Raw genomic sequence first — 19,640 nt, 5'->3', positions numbered from 1 at the left:
GTTAATGCGGGTGGAGCAAGACGGTACCATCAAGCACAACAAACTGAATGTGACTGGCCGAAATAACAGTCAATCAATCCAACACTGCCCAAAGCATACATCTTTTAGAAGCCTTAATTCTTCAATGGGACAATGGTTGTGAAAATCACCACTAAGATACACATTAGAGGAAGTAAAAATAACAAAAATTAAAATAAAATAATTTATTGACTAATAGAGAGAAGTTGTCTTCAAAACTAAGTTTTAATTAGAGATGTTCCGATACTGCCTAAAACGCTGGTATCGGTAAGTACTGGAGTTTATGCACCGATCCGATACCACGTAATAAAGCCCTAAAGAAAATCTACGTTAAAGTAGTTTATTTATGTTCTTTTTCCGTTATAACTGACTGTCAAACTGGATAATAAAAGAAAGTTCTGTGGCATTCATGTTTCACAAAGAGTTTAACCTGAGCCAGACCGACAACAAAGATAGAAATAATATCACATCCATACAGAGATAGTAGTATACAGTTGTTAAAACATAGTAAAATATATGACACACTGGTATCGGATCGGTACTCGGTATCAGCCGATACGCAAGTTCAGGTATCAGAATCTGTATCGGGAAGCAAAAAATGGTATCGGGCCATCTCTAGTTTTAATGCAACTAGCATCCAGAAACTATTAGAGAAACTGCATTTTTTTTAATGGTGCAATATGACATAAGACAAACAGTGTTTCTGGAAAATGTAAAGGATTAAGAAAATTGTCCTAATTCTTAAGATAAATAAACTATTTAAAAATCCATTGGATTGGCTGAAAAACGCATTGTCACAATGAGGAAAACAGAGTTTTTTTTCTTCCTAGCTTATGATAAGTTGATTTTTTGGAGATAGATGGTTTTTACATGAGAGCAACAGTATACACATGATGAGAGGTGAGTTATGAACAAGTATACATTGACACAAATCAGTCAAACTATATATATATATATATATATATATATATATATATATATATATATATATATATATATATATATATATAAAAAACGTAGATGCATCCCAAAGCATCACTGAAATATAATGGCTAGGGTCATTTGATGGAATGTTTTATATATTCTACCTATACTATCATTTAGCCCGACTGCATGCAATGTTTTTAAACTCTCGGTAGATCTGTAATGAAGTGACACATAATGTATAGACAATGACATTTGCACACTCTTAGCTCCCTGCAGAGAGTAGGAGGTAACCATAGTGATGTTGTTAGGTCATGATTAAGGTCATTAGTGTCCATGCCAATGTGACAGAAAACCCCACCCCCCCGCCCACATAAATGCTCATTATTATAATGCTTTACATGGCTAAATATAAACAGCACAACACGCACAAACAAACAGAAAGACGCACAAAAGCATGCACACATACGAAATTGCTACCTCTCCCCCACACAGTGTACACATATTAATGTGTCCACTCAGTAGGCGATGACAGTGTATATGTCCAGTGCAATGTTCCAAGTGGAGAAACATTAACCGCACCCACCACTGTCCCTAACGCTTCCAAAATCATTACAGCTCACTAAATGCTCTTCAGTGCAACATGCCTGATAGCAGCAATAAAGACACAGAAACCACAGAGATAAGCTTTGTTTGTATGCCAGGCTTTCACAATGGTCCTGTCATGCAAATATGCCCACACAGACATGCCCTGTAGTCGTCAGCACAGTCCCCATGTTACACAGCTAGCTTGTTGCGTGTTGTGCTCTCATTCACTCCGCCTGCCTTCACACTGAGTGCAGACACAGATTAAATGACCACGCTGGCTACTGTGAGTAGGTTTCCATCCAAATGTTCGTTAAGGTTTAACTAATCATTGAATGTTTCCATTATCTGACAACATGCAAACATTTACAAGAGAGGATGACAAGATAAGATCACTTAAATTTGAGATTTGAATTGATGCTGATGTGACATTAATGTTATTTTGTTTAACCCTTGTGTTGTCTTCGGGTCAAATTTGACCCGTTTTCAAGTTTTTTGTTTATATCAGAAATAAACCCAATTGCCCAGAAATAACATCAATGCATGGATGTGCTTTGCAGGTAAAATTAATCATTACTTTCATTTAACTTTGGGTGTTTTATTAAATTTTATAGCATTTGAAAAAAAAGGTTTAAAATGGTTTCAAAACAGTATCCCGACTAAACTTTGACATAAACTAGTCTGTGACCCACTTAACATCCTCTGACCTTAATTATTAGTCAAAATAATTCATAATTTCTACTTTTTTTAAACAAAAAAAATAGGTATAATGTCTATGATTCATTTTTAATTTTGACCCGGAAGGACAACAAGTTCTTGGTCTATGGGAAGACAACACAAGTGGGAAAAAACATACAAAGATCCATTTGGTACCATGAATAAATATGCTATAGATTAATGATTAAAAGTATAGTATTATCCATATTTGTATATTTAATTGTGCAAGATAAGTATGTTCTCAGTGGGGCGCCATGTTAGCTCACCTGGTTGAGAGTGCGCCCCATGTACTACGGATCAGTCCTAACCCCCAGTGTCCCGGGTTAAAGTCATTTGCTGCATGTCGTCCCCTCTCTCCTCTCTTTCCTGTCTTCAGCTAGTCTATCAGATAAAGGTTCAAATTGCCCCTCCCCTAAAATATGTTCTCGATCTTCACAAATTATATAATAGGAAACTAGGAAAATAAGTGTTAGGTATCACGTAATTTCTACAATATTATTAAGAATCAAATGGACCAGTACAGTACAATAAAGCGTTAGTATTCAATTGTGTGCACCTTTGCTATTGTTTGGACCTAGAGTAGAGAGTACATGTCCTCCTTGTGCTTGCCGGTGCTTCCTTGTGTGACCGGGGTTAAGCTGTGTGTAAGTCTGGACCTCTGTAAAGGATGACATCATTGGGGTGTACAGGGCAGTGTGCTGCAATCATTTGTGGAGTTAATGTTTTCCAGCTGTACAGCCTCCGTCTCTATAATCCTGTTACTCTGCTCAACAACACTGACGGTGACAAAGTGGCGGTTACGTACACTAGATTTGCAGGAGTTTGATGCGTGTGTGTGCATGCTGCATATGCATGTAGGTTAACTATTTAGAAAAGAGACAAACATAAGCAGTTTTACTGACTTCAAATACTTCAGCCAACTAGGCCAAGTTGGGAAACCACAGTCCATTAAAACTCCTGCACACTGCCTTGTAAGCAGTTAGCTCTGCTATAGTTAGGTTCCCTGTAGCGCTGGAGGCTGACTCATGGCAGCGGTGTTTGATGTGGTGCAGAGCCTCAGTGAGTTTACTTGGGAAAACACTCTCCTGTTTCCATGGTGACCACAACAGGAAGGCTGCTGTCACTCAAGGGTGCTGGGTTCTCAGCAAACTACAGTTTGGCCTCAGGCAGTCACAGAGCAACAAGAGGGACACAGGGTCAACCTCTTTCTGGCTACACTACTCCCCCCCCCCTATTCTCACATAGGGTTTCTCTCTGACAGGCTGCAGAAATGGAGAAAGTTCACTGACTGGACTTAAAAAAAATAAAAAATAAAAACATTACAAAATGTCAGGTGGAGAAATCTGGAGACTGCAAACTTTCAGATTATGTTAAGCTGGAGTAATTTTCTTAAAAACTCAACTGCAAATAATGTACTAAATATTCTTTGTGTGCTTCTGCAATTGCTCAGAAGACTTCAGATTGCAGCTCGACATGTCTAAATGCATTTGCAATGACTATTGTTTCCAACGTTCCGGTGTTGTTACAGTAGTTGACTAGTAGACAAGTTAATATTGTCTCAAACTCATCCTGATGTGCCATTCTCAGTAAAACCTCAGCCTGCGGATGCAACACCACAGCACACTGTCTCTTGCACAAACAGGAAGACAGACAAATATCTAAACTGAGCACAAGGTACTCCAGAAGATGCATAATTCAAAATAAAATGACAATCAAAGTAGGCTATCTAAGAATTGATTAGAGAAAACATTTTATTAAAATCCCTCTGTATTAGACAGCACCTGTAAATTGTCAGATGTTTTTGTGGTGTGACATTTTTTGGTCATTTTCATGGCCTTGAGAGTTTCATCATATTGTATTTTATGATGTTATTTCAGGTGGTTGTATACATTTATGGCATTAGCCTGCTGTGCTGCAGCTGTGGCAAAATAGTGCTTGGAAAGTGCATTTTTTGTATCTGAAAATGTTCCACAGAGCAGATGTAAGACTTTTTCCATTCAAGCACGACATTAGTCTGAACTGGAGGGGTTTTCTTGATTCTGACTCATTTTGCTCTTGATTTTGTTGCTCCTCCAGAGCTTTCGCTTTCACTGTATCACTCTTCTGTCTCTCTTTCACATGTTAGATTTGTTTTTCTTTCTGCCCCCTTTGCAGGTGGCTGCCTGTCACATGATGCACAGTTAGCTTGTTTATTTGTTGAAGCGACCTAATGGAGGAAATTAGAAGCACTTGGTTTGATGCAATGGATCGCCCTCCTAACGCAAACACTGCAGATATATTTTCATGCGAGAATGCAATTGCAAATATGAATCCAAATCATGACTTATTTGTACAACCTGACTGTAACAATATCATGCTGTAAACCTGAAGACTGTGTAATATCTGGCTCCAGGTTGAGCTCTTTCCCTGGAGGAGTTAACAGGAAGAACAGAGTTTAGAGCCACAGCACACTGCCAATGCCATCTAGTGCTGAGAACTGGGCACAGCAGGCTGTGTGGAGGATGAGAGGGTGCTGGTGTCAACGCCTCAGTGTAGCAGTTGCCCTCACTGCCACGTCTTTAATGAACGACCTCCAGGAGGCGCTCTGTGCTGAGATACTATCTGGTCCTTTGGCAGCTGGCTTGTTTAGAAAAGGAAGCTGTTAAAATGTCTTTAAATGAGAACTAAAGTCCTGAGGCAGGAGGGATGTTGGGGGAGGGAGCAAGAAAGGGGAGATGGGGTGGAGAATATGGGAGATGGGAAGTTAGTGAGTAGCAACTGCTGGGAAGGGGGGGCATTGTTTAAAATTTCCATTCATTATCCTAAGACTCACCTCCCTCTTAAAATTCACCCAGCCACCCGCAACAATCAACCACACCTTTTCTCCTGTCCATCCATCTTACCTACTGTAGCCCCCAAATAACTCTTTTTGGTTTTTTTTTGTTTTTTTTACAGTATTTGTACTTTTTCCAACAATTTAGTGGAGATAAACACAAATACACACACACCATCGTTCAAGGGAAAAGTATATCTGTGCATATAGTTATAACAGACAATCAGGCAGCATATTAGCTCAAATAGAGCCTGACAGAGGAGCAGCTTTAAATGGTAAAAGTAATCATGGGGAGAGTAATTGGAAGCAGACACTACTTTGATTCAGGTGACTTATGACACCTGGGTTTCCCTAAAGGGATTAATACAAGTTTACCTTACCTTTAAAAATGTTAATAAATAAAGATTTATTGTTTGTTTATTGCATAATTTATGGACTCGTTAAATATAAGTGGGATACTGTACATGTCAGAGATGGGATTACATTCCACATCAGGGGATTTGTTTCAGGAACCGTTTCTCAGGTGGTAAGCCACCCAGATGTTGAAACATCTTGTCTTGTGGTGAATGTATTTAGTGGATTAGTAGTCACGCTCATTAAAAGCGTGCTATTTGCTCCTTTTAATGAAATGTACTGTTTTGTTTAATAAACGTAGATTCGTTTTTAGGATATTGGTGGGGGTGGTCGTGGTTTCAGGTGAGGTGACCCACATCCAATATTAAACAATGTGGGGAAAGCTCTGGGAAATAAGCTAGGCTTCTACATTGTGATGTTGCAAGTATGCTTCTGTTCCTTGATCTACTCTGTGAAACTCCATAGCTTGGACTTAATGGTAGTAATAGGGCTGGGCGATATGGAGAAAATCAAAAATCATGATATTTTCGACCAAATACCTCAATATCAATACTGTGGCGATATTGTGGTTGACAATTGGTGAATCGCAAAATATTCACACAATGAGATTTTTGAAAAATATTTATCAGTAACGTGGATATAATGATAAGTGGGTAAAGGCAAATAATAGAGCAGCTAGAACAGTCTGGTAAGTTCAGAAAATAACATCACTTTACTGTAATGCAGCCTTTAAAACCAGAAAAAGACAACTCTTGTGTCATATCACAATATTACGATACCCAAAATGTAAGACAATATCTAGCCTCATATATTGATGTAATATCTATTTCTTGCCCAGCCCTAGGTGGTAAGAACAACAAAACTACAACTTGTACCTGTCTACCTGCCCTTTTTCGTTTTCACTCACTGACTTACACATTCATAAAGAATCTGGCCTGTGAGAGGTGATAAGCAGTAGACTGGTATTATTTAGCATCCATTCGGCAGCAAAAAGCAGCAGAAACACACAGCTACTGTACTGTCACAGAGCTGGTGCCTCATTAATTCACTCTCCCACGTGGCCCCCCTACTACCCCCCCCCCCCCTCATGTCCCGTCTCGGGCCTCAGCAGTCATGCATAGACGACTGAGGTCACCAGCTTCATATGCTCACTGCTATAAATATTTGCGATAATACCCATCCTTTATGAGGTAAAGCTTCTTTTGGTTTGTATGGAAACAAGGGTATACTTTTAAAATCGGATTCAGTGCTGTTATGTTGTTATTTACGGTTAAAATGAGAAACACAGCTCATACAACAGGGAAGGTTTAAGGTAATAGCAGCATGCAGAGCAAAACGGCTTTTCCTTAAATCGTGATTTTCCGTCCAAGAGAGAGACCAATTAATTAGAAACAGAAAAGGTCCCTTCACTGCAGAGGGAGGAGGTTTTTGCCAGTATCTCATCAAAACCTGATATTACTGGAAAGAGTACTGCAGCAACATAATAAATATATATAATAAACCACCAGTAGTTATGATTTCTCTTTCAGCACTGTCATGTCTATCTGCCATGTCTGTTGTTTCTTTGTGATCTTATCTGGGCCACTTGCACAGCTGTTAGGCCTCTCCTGTTTCCTGTCCAGGTAAGCTAGTCTCACTCTCCAACCAATCAGACCTTCATGCTGGCCAAGTCAAACTCTAAAATACTCCAAACTATCCTCTACTTGCACTGCATGTCTCAGCCTCTGACACTCGGAAACCGTAAATACTCCTCGGGCAATCATCCCTAATGATTTCTGTTTCCTGTAGCTCTGTTAGCTTGATACATGTGTCCTCACTCTGAACTTGCCATATTCATCCTAAAAATAAGGCCCAAGCCAATATTTACTTTTATGCATACATGCCAGAAACACATACCAGCATAATGGATGATGAAGCTACTATGGTTATAAGAGTCCCATCATTCCAGCCAGAGTGAAAAATAAATCATAAGACTTTATGCCAATCCCCAATATACACCCTCACAGTGAAGAAAAAGCCCACTAGAATGCCCAGTTTGCAATAAATCATTCAGTCGTGACGCCTACATATGACACCTACACAAAGCCTACATGTAACCCCTGTATAACCTCCACACCAGCGCTAACTATCTACCAGACGCCCACTCAGCACAGCTCCCTCTCCCTGAGGTCCCAGTTTAGGCCAAGGACGCAGCTGTTCTGAAGACTTTTCCTCATGTGTTTTCATATCTATTATCCTGCCTTCTTCACCCCCCCAGACTCAAAACCATTCCTCTGTCTATCTCTATGTCTGGTGCTTTTTTCCTCCCTTATTTCTTTTGCAGATCCTATATAAGCTCCTTGGCTACCATCTGAGGCACTCACAATTGATGTACGCACACAGAAAGATACAAAGGCAGACATACACATACAGTGAGCTAGCGCAGACCTGTAGAAAGATTTCAAATCCAAAACAGAAATCCCACAGACTCCTGCCCGCTAACATGAGCATCCACAAGCATGACAGACAATCATAGAGCTGAGTATGCTTTCTTTACCTTCACCTTAACTCTTAACACCTTCACTTCTTGAGTGTTTTTGGCTCGGGGCTATGGTTCCTGTGGGACACATGTCAGAGAGTTAACACGCTCTTTGTCAGTCAGATGGAATAGCAATAAGTGGAACTGGCATCTTTAAGTCAAATCTATCTTCACTCCTGCAACTTGGCAGAAAAACTGTGTGATACACCTTCAAGAGCCCTAATAACTCAGAAAGGTATAAGTTAGGGCTGGACCTGAAATTAAACCTGATTTATTTGGATAATTATAAATGCAAAAGTGCATTATTTTTATACTAGTTAGATGTCATTGGTTTTTGTAGCCATTGTCAGTCATTTTACACACATTTATTGAAAATTGCGATTCAAGTACAGATTCCTAACATCAGAAATGTAATAAATTCAGTGTATTGTCCAGCCCAGGTAGTGTCAAAAAGATAATGTGCCAGGAAGTCAGCACTGAAGAATACATATTTGAATCAAGTGTTTCACCAACTGAGCATATTGATAACATTTATATTTTTATAGGCATTTTTTGGCCAGTTATCTTCTGCCATGGCCAGTTATTTCTTCTTGTGCGCTGATACTCAAGAGACACATTACTATCTGTAAGTGAAAACTATTTGTTTTATTTCTAACAGGGGCCCAGGCTCTGCAGACATAATATTGTGTGTGCATGCATGTGTGTACTTTTTTTTTCTTTGTGTATATGTGTGGATGGATGTGTGTAACTGAAGTGGTTGCTGCTGGTGAAATGTTATTAATGGCTGCTTGTTTCTCTCTCTTTCAGATTTATTTTCTGACACCAGGGCCAAGAGGACATACACGGTCAGATGGGATTAATGGCGGGTCAGCCGGGATGATCAAAGCCAGCAGGGATCAGTTAGACAGACAGAGAAAAAAGGGACAAAAAGATCCTAAGAGGATTCCACCATGTAACAAAAAACACGGTTCGGTTTTAAAATGTATAGACTTTGAGGACGGCTTGTACAAATGGTGGACACTACACTTTCTCTTTACATTCTTGCTTGTCTCATCCTGTCCAACCAGTGAAGACAGTTAATGAGGGAAAGTCCACATCACGTATGACTGCCACACAGTGTGTATATGTGTGTGTGTGTGTGTGTGTGTGTGTGTGTGTGTGTGTGTGTGTGTGTGTGTGTGTGTGCAGATACAACAGGGCAAGGGCAGCAGGGCATTGGGGTCGGACGGTAATGGCAGTAGCATATTCAGGCCTCCTACTCTGGAATGCAGAGTGAGGGAGAGACACAACACTGCAATTCACTCGCAGAGAGTCTGAACTATTCTTAGTCCAGTATGTGAAGTAGTCCCCCCCCCTTCCTTACCCCTTCCCTGGGGGCCATGAAAAGAGTCTGGATGTACGAATTGACGTGGTGTCTATTAAGGTACGGGGCAGGATGGTGAAACTGGATGGAGCTTTAGAGAAAGAGGGGATACAAGTTAAGCTCTAGTGAGGCAAAGCCCAGTCAGCTAAGTCTGAATGGAGCAGTTCACTGGCTGTGAAGCCTCTCCAAAGAGCCTATTGTAAACGTACATTGGCACAATGCATGGAGCCCCGGGGACCTCTCTTTCTTTCTTTCTCTCTCCCTCTCTCTCTCTCTCTCTCTCCCCCTCTGATGTGACCTCTCACAAACACTGGCATTAAAGACAGACAAATACTTTCTCTCTATCCACTTTTCCTGCCTAGACTAAACAGACTTTTTGTCTTCTAATACAATTCAACAACTGGCAGTGTGACACTACGAGGTTACATATTGAAAAAAACTTTCCTGCGCTTACACCCAGCACACACACTAGTGAGATCATTGCACAGCCTCACGCAGAGTTCAAACAGTGGGGGAATTCAGCAAGAGACACTAGTGACAGGCTCAGATTTGTTTTTTCATGTGCTTGCTCTGCTTTTATTTCTGTCCTTTCTGAATGAGTCATTGAGAAGATGGGGACAGACACACACCAAGGCCTGGCAGTGCACGGTCCTACTGTTATCGGGCAAACACGGCTGAGTCGTCTGCAGCTCAGTCATAACAAATGTCAAAGAGCTATTCATCTCCTCTAATCCCTTTCTCTATTCTCCTGTCTGCATGTATATACACACAAACCGGTGACACTAGAAGCATTCACTCAACATGACAAGGAGTGAGAACTGAGGAGCTGGGTGAATGTAATCCAGTTGATTTTGAGAGAGAATGAGGGAGTTGAAAGGAAGTGTAGGCAATTAGGGAATCTGTGTAGAGATAGAAAAGGCAAAGAAGAAGAAAAAAAGGCAGAGAGGGAGCAGAGCAAAGGCAGGCAGAAAGTAAGAAGTGAAATATAGGAGGGAGCTAGTAGAGGGAACAATAGAGGGGGAGACATGGTGAGGAGAGGTTTGATGGGAGGAAGAGAATAAGTGTCACAATGCTGATGAAATACGTGAAGTGATATGAACACACATTTAGGGTGCACCACATGATGAAGACACCCTGAAGAACTGCACAGCGTGGCTTCTCAGAAAAGCTGCATGCGGAGTTGTTCAGAGACTCAAAATGTATGGTACAGCTAGCATGACATCCTGTCCCACATTGTCAGATCTTGCACAAACACAATCTAAGAGGTGACATTTTCACAACTTGGTTTGACACATACAGTATAGATTATATGATATGATGTATGCTCAAACACAAGATGGAGAGGGGAAACACAATGTGGTGTGTGACTCATCACATGCATCGGCTTCAATAGGTCACGAAGCAGTAGACCCACGAGCTGACACAGATGCGAAATGTCATATAGTGCCATGTATCAGTGCTAATTAAGCTACAGTATAATGAGGGAAATTGTTTGGGGGGGGGGGGGGTCATCATCCATCTTATTTTGAGACCTGGCCTAAACAGTGACCACACCCACACTCAAAATACAGCATTTGTTGTGCAAAATTGGCTCAGAGTTTTATTTCATAAAAATGTGTTATATTTAATTTGATGTATTATGCGTATGTGTATGTATTAGCGGAGGTGGTCTTTATTCTTGGTGAGGTGGCCCACCTCAACTATAAATCCTGATAATTATTCAGCAAAGTGCTACTTTAATAGTTCCATTGTAATGTCAAAGGACAAAAGCTCCTTTCTTAATTCTTCTTGGTGGGAGAGTCTCTTTTTTCAGTTTAATTTATACAATCAAGACTGTGATATGATTTTCAAAAGCCCAACCTCTGTAAGAGAATAAGTGTATTGGCAGGTAAGGAGATGTTGCCTCTGTTGATTTGTAAAGCAGCTTCTTATGCAACTCTATGACACAGCATTTGTAATGCTGGAATGTTGAGAAACTATAACTTTCCTAAGAACTGTTAAACTTACATGAGTGTCCACAGGGACCTGAAAAGTTGATAGCGTGCAAACTTATGAATATAGCACAAAGATATTCACAATTTCATGTACACTCAAACATTAGCCAGTTAATGCTAAGTCATACGAGACAACCTGACATGCAAATACTGTACATATAAAATTACACATAGTGATGCAATTGGACAGCTGCCTGCTAAACCTGTGATTAGACACACAAACTCCCACACAGAACACAGTGTTTATAGGAGGACAAGTTATCTGCAGTAAAGCCTCAGTGCGATCTCGTCTCGGGGATGAGAAAAATCTACCGACTCTTTCATCCTCTTCTCACCCTTCCGCCCTCATTTTCTTCTTGGTTTTCCCCTCTTTACGATCTAGCTCTCTTAAAATGATACGGCAATACTGGTGATGTCTGGCCCAATTATAAGCTTGATTCTGTCTCCAGCTCCACTCCTGTCCTATCATGCCCTGTCCAGATGCAATAAGAGGCATGTGACAGAAAGGTCAGGATGAATAAATCAATTTTATTTGTCACATGAAATCGTACGAGGTACAATTCCAGTGAAATGTTATCATCATCACCCAGGATCAGTGCAGATCTCCTGTCAGACTTGACATCGTGCAAGCAATGACCTCACAAGAGAAGAGCAAGATAGATAAATAAAAAATATAACACAGTAGATGATAAGTTCAGAAAGCAGTTGAAGAAGGCGGGTTAGAGAAACAATTAAAGCAATAAGTATATAATAAGCATATAATGTAGATAATACATATTAAGACATATAATATACATGTATATGTATTTATAATATACATATTAGCGTATGACACAAACCAGCTTAATTCATTTTTAACTTAATAACTTGGGAGCGTGAGAGCAGAGGAGCAGTAGATCAGATGAAATAAGATATACTAGAAGGGAAAAAGTAGAGATATGCGAGGAGCGCTTCCTGTTAGAATTCCATCCTAATTGACCCTTCTCTGTTGCCGTGGTAACAGAGGCACGGCTCTGGGAGACTAGGCTAATTACTGGTAATCTAACTGGTTTCTCTCCTCTGGGACAATTGATTTTCAGCATTATCAGTTTGACTAAGTCGCATGAGACGGCCATATTAGTTGGTGTTACATGCTGCCAGCTAGCGTGACAGCTCTCTTCCTGAAACAGAGCAGCAGCCCACTGTGGTCAAATCAAGATAAAACCACGCTGCAAACCATCCATGCTACAAACCCATATGCATGCTACAATACTTTTACGCAAAGCCAAAATGTTTTTTTTTAGAACAACCACAAGCACCACACAGGCACACACATACAGACAGACAGGCATATTAGGCTGATATACATGCATGCTGGCAGGTCAGCAGTTGTGCACAATGCATCCCAGGGAGTCGACATGATGTGTCATGAGGAGAGAGCGGAGTCAGGCTGACAGCATGTGCCCCCAATGACCACATACACCAGCAACACATCACATCACTGGGGCACGCTAGGTAGAGAGGTGCCCCCCCCACCAACAAACGACTACTCCACACTGTCTGACACACATTTCAGCTCCAGACAGAGAGACATGCCCAGTAGTGGTATTTTACTAGAAGAACAGAAACATACAAACAGAACATGACTAGTATAAGCCCAGAAGACAGAGAAATTAAGGCTGATGTATATAGATTAATAGGAAGCAGAGAAAATTATACTAATGTAAGCCAATAACAGCCCTATTCCCAGAGAGAAGAGAGGAAAGGAGACACTTAACAAATCTACAGAAATATCCCATCTTCCTTCATTTCAGAATCAGACTAATATTTATTACCAAAGTAAGTTTTTACTTGCAAGGAATTTGCATAGGTGTATTTGGTACATATAATAAACATATTAACAAAAGAATAAACAAGACAAATTCCCCAAAGTGTAAATTGAGATGACTTACATAACAATTGGGATAAAGCATGCAAGTGAGTGAAACATAAAAAAGATGAAAAAGTTAAAGGGAGGTCAATGAAATATTAACACAACTAAGCTATGGGTCATATATAAAACATGTAAGAAAAAAATACAGGAAGGAAAAGCACTTGAAGTTGAACCTTCTTTCTATATGCTGCGGTGTGAGTGTGCTTTCTATATGTGGTCACTTTTTAGTGTTAAGGCGAAAGAACACACACTGCTCTCTGGCGAGGAGAGCATGCACATGAGCATGGAGGTGAACCGCATTGGTAAAGGACCAAAGGGTTTTGCATGTTTAAGCCCATTAACTCTAAGTCACATTTATTCACCGTCAGCCAGTTTCCAACTCACTACATTTGTTTTAGAGTGATTTCTTTTTACCTTCCCCGCAGTTCTTAACGCAGACATTGCTGACAGAATTATTAGAATGATCTAACTATCTAACTAACTAACTAACAGAATGATCTAAACTGAACTCAATTATGCCTCAGCCTTTTGGCCATAACTCAACAGTTCATACACAAATTGTGACACAATTCCGCACAAATGTCTGATAAGATAAAAATGAGGAAGTGATGACATTTAATACCAAAAAGGTCAGCTTTACTGTGACATCATAATGTTGTACAAAAATGCTTTACTGGCCACTATTCAACACCATAACTCATCATAACTCAGATTTGGTCAGATACTGAATTGGTGACACTAATCTTGGGTGCCCACTGCCCACCTTGAAACTGTGGTGATTGTATAGATCTTCAGTGTTGCCGGGTTGAAGATGTGCGTGAAGAATCCATGTTTCGCCAAAACATACACTTAATACCTTTTATTAAATACCTTCAAAGTCTTCGCTACATGTATTACACAAGTCTGGACATACATGGATGTACACTCACCTAAAGGATTATTAGGAACACCTGTAAGATTTCTCGTTAATGCAATTATCTAATCAACCAATCACACGGCAGCTGCTTCAATGCATTTAGGGGTGTCGTCCAGGTCTAGACAATCTCCTGAACTCCAAACTTAATGTCAGAATGGGAACGAAAGGTGATCTAAGCAACTTTGAGCGTGGCATGGTTGTTGGTGACAGACGGGCTGGTTTGAGTATTTCACAGTCTGCTCAGTTACTGGGATTTTCACGCACCACCATTTCTAGGGTTTACAAAGAATGGTCTGAAAAAGGAAAAACATCCAGTATGTGGAAGTCCTCTGGGCGAAAATGCCTTGTTGATGCTAGAGGTCAGAGGAGAATGGGCCGACTGATTGCAGCTGATAGAAGATCAACTTTGACTCAACTAACCACTCGTTACAACCGAGGGATGCAGCAAAGCATTTGTGAAGCCACAACACACACAACCTTGAGGCGGATGGGCTACACCAGCAGAAGACCCCACCGGGTACCACTAATCTCCACTAAAAATAGGAAAATTAGGCTACAATTTGCACGAGCTCACCAAAATTGGACAGTTGAAGACTGTTAAAACGTTGCCTGGTCTGATGAGTCTCGATTTCTGTTGAGACATTTAGATGGTAGAGTCAGAATTTGGCGTAAACAGAATAAGAACATGGATCCGTCATGCCTTGTTACCACTTGGCAGGCTGGTGGTGGTGGTGTAATGGTGTGGGGAATATTTTCTTGGTACGCTTTAGGCCCCTTAGTACCAATTGGGCATTGTTTAAATGCCACAGCCTACCTGAGCATTGTTTCTGACCATGTCCATCCCTTTATGACCACCATGTACCCATCCTCTGATGGCTACTTCCAGCAGGATAATGCACCATGTCACAAAGCTCGAAACATTTCAAATTGGTTTCTTGAACATGACAATGAGTTCACTTAGTACTTAAATGGCCCCCACAGTCACCAGATCTCAACCCAATAGAACGTCTTTGGGATGTGGTGGAACGGGAGCTTCGTGCCCTGGATGTGCATCCCACAAATCTCCATCAACTGCAAGATGCTATCCTATCAATATGGGCCAGCATTTCTAGAGAATGCTTCCAGCACCTTGTTGAATCAATGCCACGAAGAATTAAAGGCAGTTCTGAAGGCGAAACGGGGTCAAACACGGTATTAGTAGGGTGTTCCTAATAATCCTTTAGGTGAGTGTAAAATGTAACTTTGACTGGTTGGTGGCCATAGCAGGTACGATATAAAACATAAAAAAAAAATTGCGGAGACTTGAAATAGCCAATGGCAGTAAACAGTCAGTAGTGGTCAGCAGGAGCACTGTAAAAAATCTTAAATTGATTTGTAGTTATTAAGCTGAATCAGGAAAAAATAAAAACATACAATGATTACACACACTTGATACCTTCACGTTATGGGATTACAGGTCCAGCTCTATGACTGGACAACAGACACTGGTTTGTAACTAAATGGAAAATTCCCAATAAATGCCTGGAGCCTGGTATTGGGCACCAAAAATAGTCAATATGTGATCAAGCGTGAAGCTAGTACCATAAGGGCACCAAGGATGCCAAGTGCAAGATGTGGCATTAGCTGGTGCCAAAGGAAAGACAGGACAATGATAGTATAGCACCAAACATTGGGATACCATGTGGAAAATGCACGAGCAATGCATATGGCCTTAAGCAACGAGTGAGGGTGACTGCACACAAGCAACACTGTGCTACTGGGCAAATAAACTCTGAGCTACAGTGGGATGCCAGGGTGGGTATGTTGGCCCTAATCTCTGGCTGTGTGGTGAGTGTGGCCGGCATCCTCGAGGCATGGTATGACATGTGGTTCATCCCAGCAGGCAGCCAGAGTCACAACAAGAATGGCACTTGTGTCTACACTGCTATGCTGCTCACTTTAGCTGAGAGTCATAATAAACACTCACTCTCTGGTGCCAATAATGAGCAGTTATGGGTCTAAAATACTGTTAATTTTGTTGGTAATGTGATGTAAATACTACACTTCAGACATCATTGATACAAATCCTGCTTCATTATCTTATATATTTAACATATGCTTGATATCTCAATGTAGTTTTATATCTAATTCCATTGGGGTTTTTTTGTTGTCCAGCAGCTCAGAGCCAGACAGAGGACAGAAAAGATGTAATGGAAAAGATCTCATGGTCACTGAAGCAACAAACTGTAGCTTTAAAAACTAAAAAAAACTCAACCACCATTACATCCTTCATTCTTGTATCTATTTACCCGTCCATGCTCTCTGCATATTTGGGGATGGGTGGGCTGACCACTATAAGAAACAGTGAAGTAGTCAGAAAGCAGTGATTGCTTTCACAGAGCACTTCAGAGGAAAATGCAGCATGCACCAGTGGGATTTACCAGGTATCAGGTACGCTATACTCATGATCCCACAGACACACACACACACACACACACACACACACACACACACACACACACACTGATCTAACCTGACTGAGGACCCATGCAGAGCAGTGGAATGGTAAGAAACACATAGGAAGACAGTGTCAGAAGCAACTCAAATATAGAAAGTCTGAAACATTGAAGGCATGGAGAGATTCGGGGGGTCGGGTTAAGTGAATGAGGAAAAAACTGGCTACTATAAAAAAAAAAAGAGAGAGAGGGTCAGAGAGAGAGAAAGAGGCTCACGCTTCATTGAATGTTATGCCATAGGGCCTGATTCTGCTGACCTGGTTTCTTTCACCAACAAAGGCCATGTAATAACACACTGACAAAAAACGTCCACACACATGCACACAACACCTATGGACATTTACACACCCACTTAAACTAAACCTGTGCACACATGTGTACTCTACTATCTAGTCTCTCTCTCTCTCTCTCTCTCTCTCTCTCTCTCTCTCTCTCTCTATTCATCCATCAGTACATAGAATGCCTTCAAATAATTTATGGATTTCTTCCATCTTTAGAGACATTAGCTTTTTCAACATATAGGTAGGAGCAGAAACTAACCAGTCAGTCTTTGCACATTCTGATGTAACTCAAAGTACAAGTCATTGTTTCCTTTTCAGTTTTCACCTTTAAGAAAAACAACTTCACACTTTTTTATGAATTGGTTAGGTGTTCTGGTCAATAGGTTTTATCCATATGTCTGCCGCAAATTCAGCATGTATTTAATCCACCAATTTTGTTTTATATTTCTAACATACAGAGCCAAGAGTATTAATGATCCTAAGTTATTAAGTCACTTTTGAAGCAAAACCCATGAGCGTTTGTGCAGAACTGGTACCTGTAGCAATACATCTGGAGCATCAGACTTTGTAGAGTTGCATTCTCTGCATACACAACCCAACATCCACATGTCCCACAACTAAATACTGTACACCTTTTGCACAGCAAAATGTTTAATTATCATGGCAGGAAAATCACAGGTGTAACTAATAACATGCACAATACCAGGAACCTAAAACTGATTAAAATCATTAAATGTATTTTTTAAACCTGTGTTTTCTACTGTTACATGTCAAAATGCCTTCTATGAAATAGGCCTATACAGCTCAATTACATGTGGATTGTACACCACAAATAAATGGGGGCTTTAATGTCTTGATTAGCATAACTGCTTATGCTTAATACTGTACAACATGGTTATAATGGAGGGACATCAGGCAACTCAAGTTCCTCTTGTTTTCTGGCTGTACATGTTCTCATGCATTCAGTGACTATCTCTCTCCATTTATCTCCTGTATATCTCTCACTTCCTTTTTGTTTTTTAAACTAGTCATTTTCTTTGCTTAAAAACTACAGACTCAATGTGTGACTTCAGCTGCAGTGCTTTAGGCAAGGCAATGGAGCTCAGTGTGTTATTTCTGCAGTGCAATGCGTGTATCAGTGTCCTAAACGATACCAACACAAGGTGACCCACCAGTCAATTTCTACAACCAATAAGGGAATCAATGTTCTGGTGTACTCTATTTTGCGACATGACAAATGCATACTGACTGTAAATTTGCTATTCTATTGTATTTTGCTCCATTTAGCTGACCCACTGTCAGTGGTAACATCTGGCTGCTCATGGAAAATTTGTATTTTCCAGTGGAAAAAGCAAGGTTTCAATCATTCAATTATTTTCCATTTTAATCCTGTCTTCTGCCATGCACCCCAGTAATATTACATTTTCCCTCTTTATTCCAATCAATTCTCACTGTGCTGTTAAGCATGTGTCCCACTGACACACTAACACCAGAGTGACGACGATGCAGAGAATAGCAGCAAAGAGACTCGAGTGGAGTGACCTTTCTCTATGCTAATCTTTACAGCATGGACACACACACACACACAAAACGTGAGGTAGAGGATTTGTCCTCTGCCAGATGAATCAAAAGGGCATCATCAAAACACAAATCCTTCTCCTTGTGTGTGTGTGTGTGTGTGTGTGTGTGTGTGTGTGTGTGTGTGTGTGTGTGTGTGCGTTTGCATGCGTGCGTGTGGCTGTTTTTTCCTAGACGACCCCTCCTCCCACTATCTTATGTGTCAATCAGAGCCTCTCATTATAAAGCGTGACACACCCACGGAGCATACATTTCACAACTCACGATATTAAAATAGCATGATCATAGAATTGGTCGTAAATCAAGCCCGGAGGTCGAATTCACCTCCCTCTCTTTCCCTTCTCTGTTCCTCCCTCCATGTTTCTGTGCACAGCTGGGCAGATGTAAACTGCTGCCTGTCATGCCGCATCCCACTATCCTACTACCAAGCCATTTACTGCATTTCATTCACTCCAGCCCGCCACACTGAAATAAACTCCAACCCACAAGGGAATACGATAGGCTCTACGACTTAATAGCAACATTGCCAGCCAATAAGCGCGTTCAATAGTGTAAAGAAATGTGGCGATTGTTGCACCTAGTGAGCATTGTCCATTTAAACGTATTGAATTGTTCCCCCTACAGGATCAATAGACAGAGGTTGAACAGCGGTGCTGCACTGTAAAGAAAGATGCAACATGAATGCCAATGTCAGATCTGCCAGAGCTACGGTGCAGTGGTGCGGTTAGAAGCTGGAACAGAGATGATGAGACCAAATCTAATTCACTTGCAGATGTAAAGCTTTGGTGGCGGAGCTCAGAGCTGTAAAAGCTTCGGGCCCACAGGTGGTGATACATGTTTCACTACCACCATGTTTTTACAATTCATTCGGGTCTACTACTCACCGTCACTGCGGAGTGTCTGACTGCGTTGCAAGCCGTCTGCCGTATCTCCGCCGCGGTCCCCGGTTTCAGCAGGTTCTTGGTGAATCTCCGGGTCGATTCGGCTGCCATCTCCTCATCTGAGCGGTCACCGAACACAATTCAGCCTGGAAATTTCTGCTACAGTCAGACCGACCTGGCCCTCGTTTCTAACATGAGCCGACAGAGCTGTGTTTACACACACATACGCACACACGCCGTTCTATCCACACACGCAGAGCAGGGAGTGCAGAGAGGATGCCTGTGCGCCGAA

The 19,640-nt window shown here is 41.0% G+C and overlaps 1 protein-coding gene across 1 annotated transcript in view; it reads right to left on the bottom strand.

Moving 5' to 3' along the window:
• Nucleotides 1-19,640, bottom strand: part of dock10 (dedicator of cytokinesis 10) — a 67,667-nt gene extending 48,027 nt beyond the window's left edge. The window contains exon 1 of the mRNA XM_036001586.1: nucleotides 19,352-19,640. Within this exon, the coding sequence (XP_035857479.1) occupies nucleotides 19,352-19,459 (108 nt within the window). The 5' untranslated portion in view covers nucleotides 19,460-19,640. The remainder of the gene's footprint in view (nucleotides 1-19,351) is intronic.

This window comes from Sander lucioperca, chromosome 5 (genome assembly GCF_008315115.2).
Source record: "Sander lucioperca isolate FBNREF2018 chromosome 5, SLUC_FBN_1.2, whole genome shotgun sequence".
Taxonomy (NCBI): Eukaryota; Metazoa; Chordata; class Actinopteri; order Perciformes; family Percidae; genus Sander; species Sander lucioperca.
This window is presented reverse-complemented; position numbering and strand designations above follow the sequence as displayed.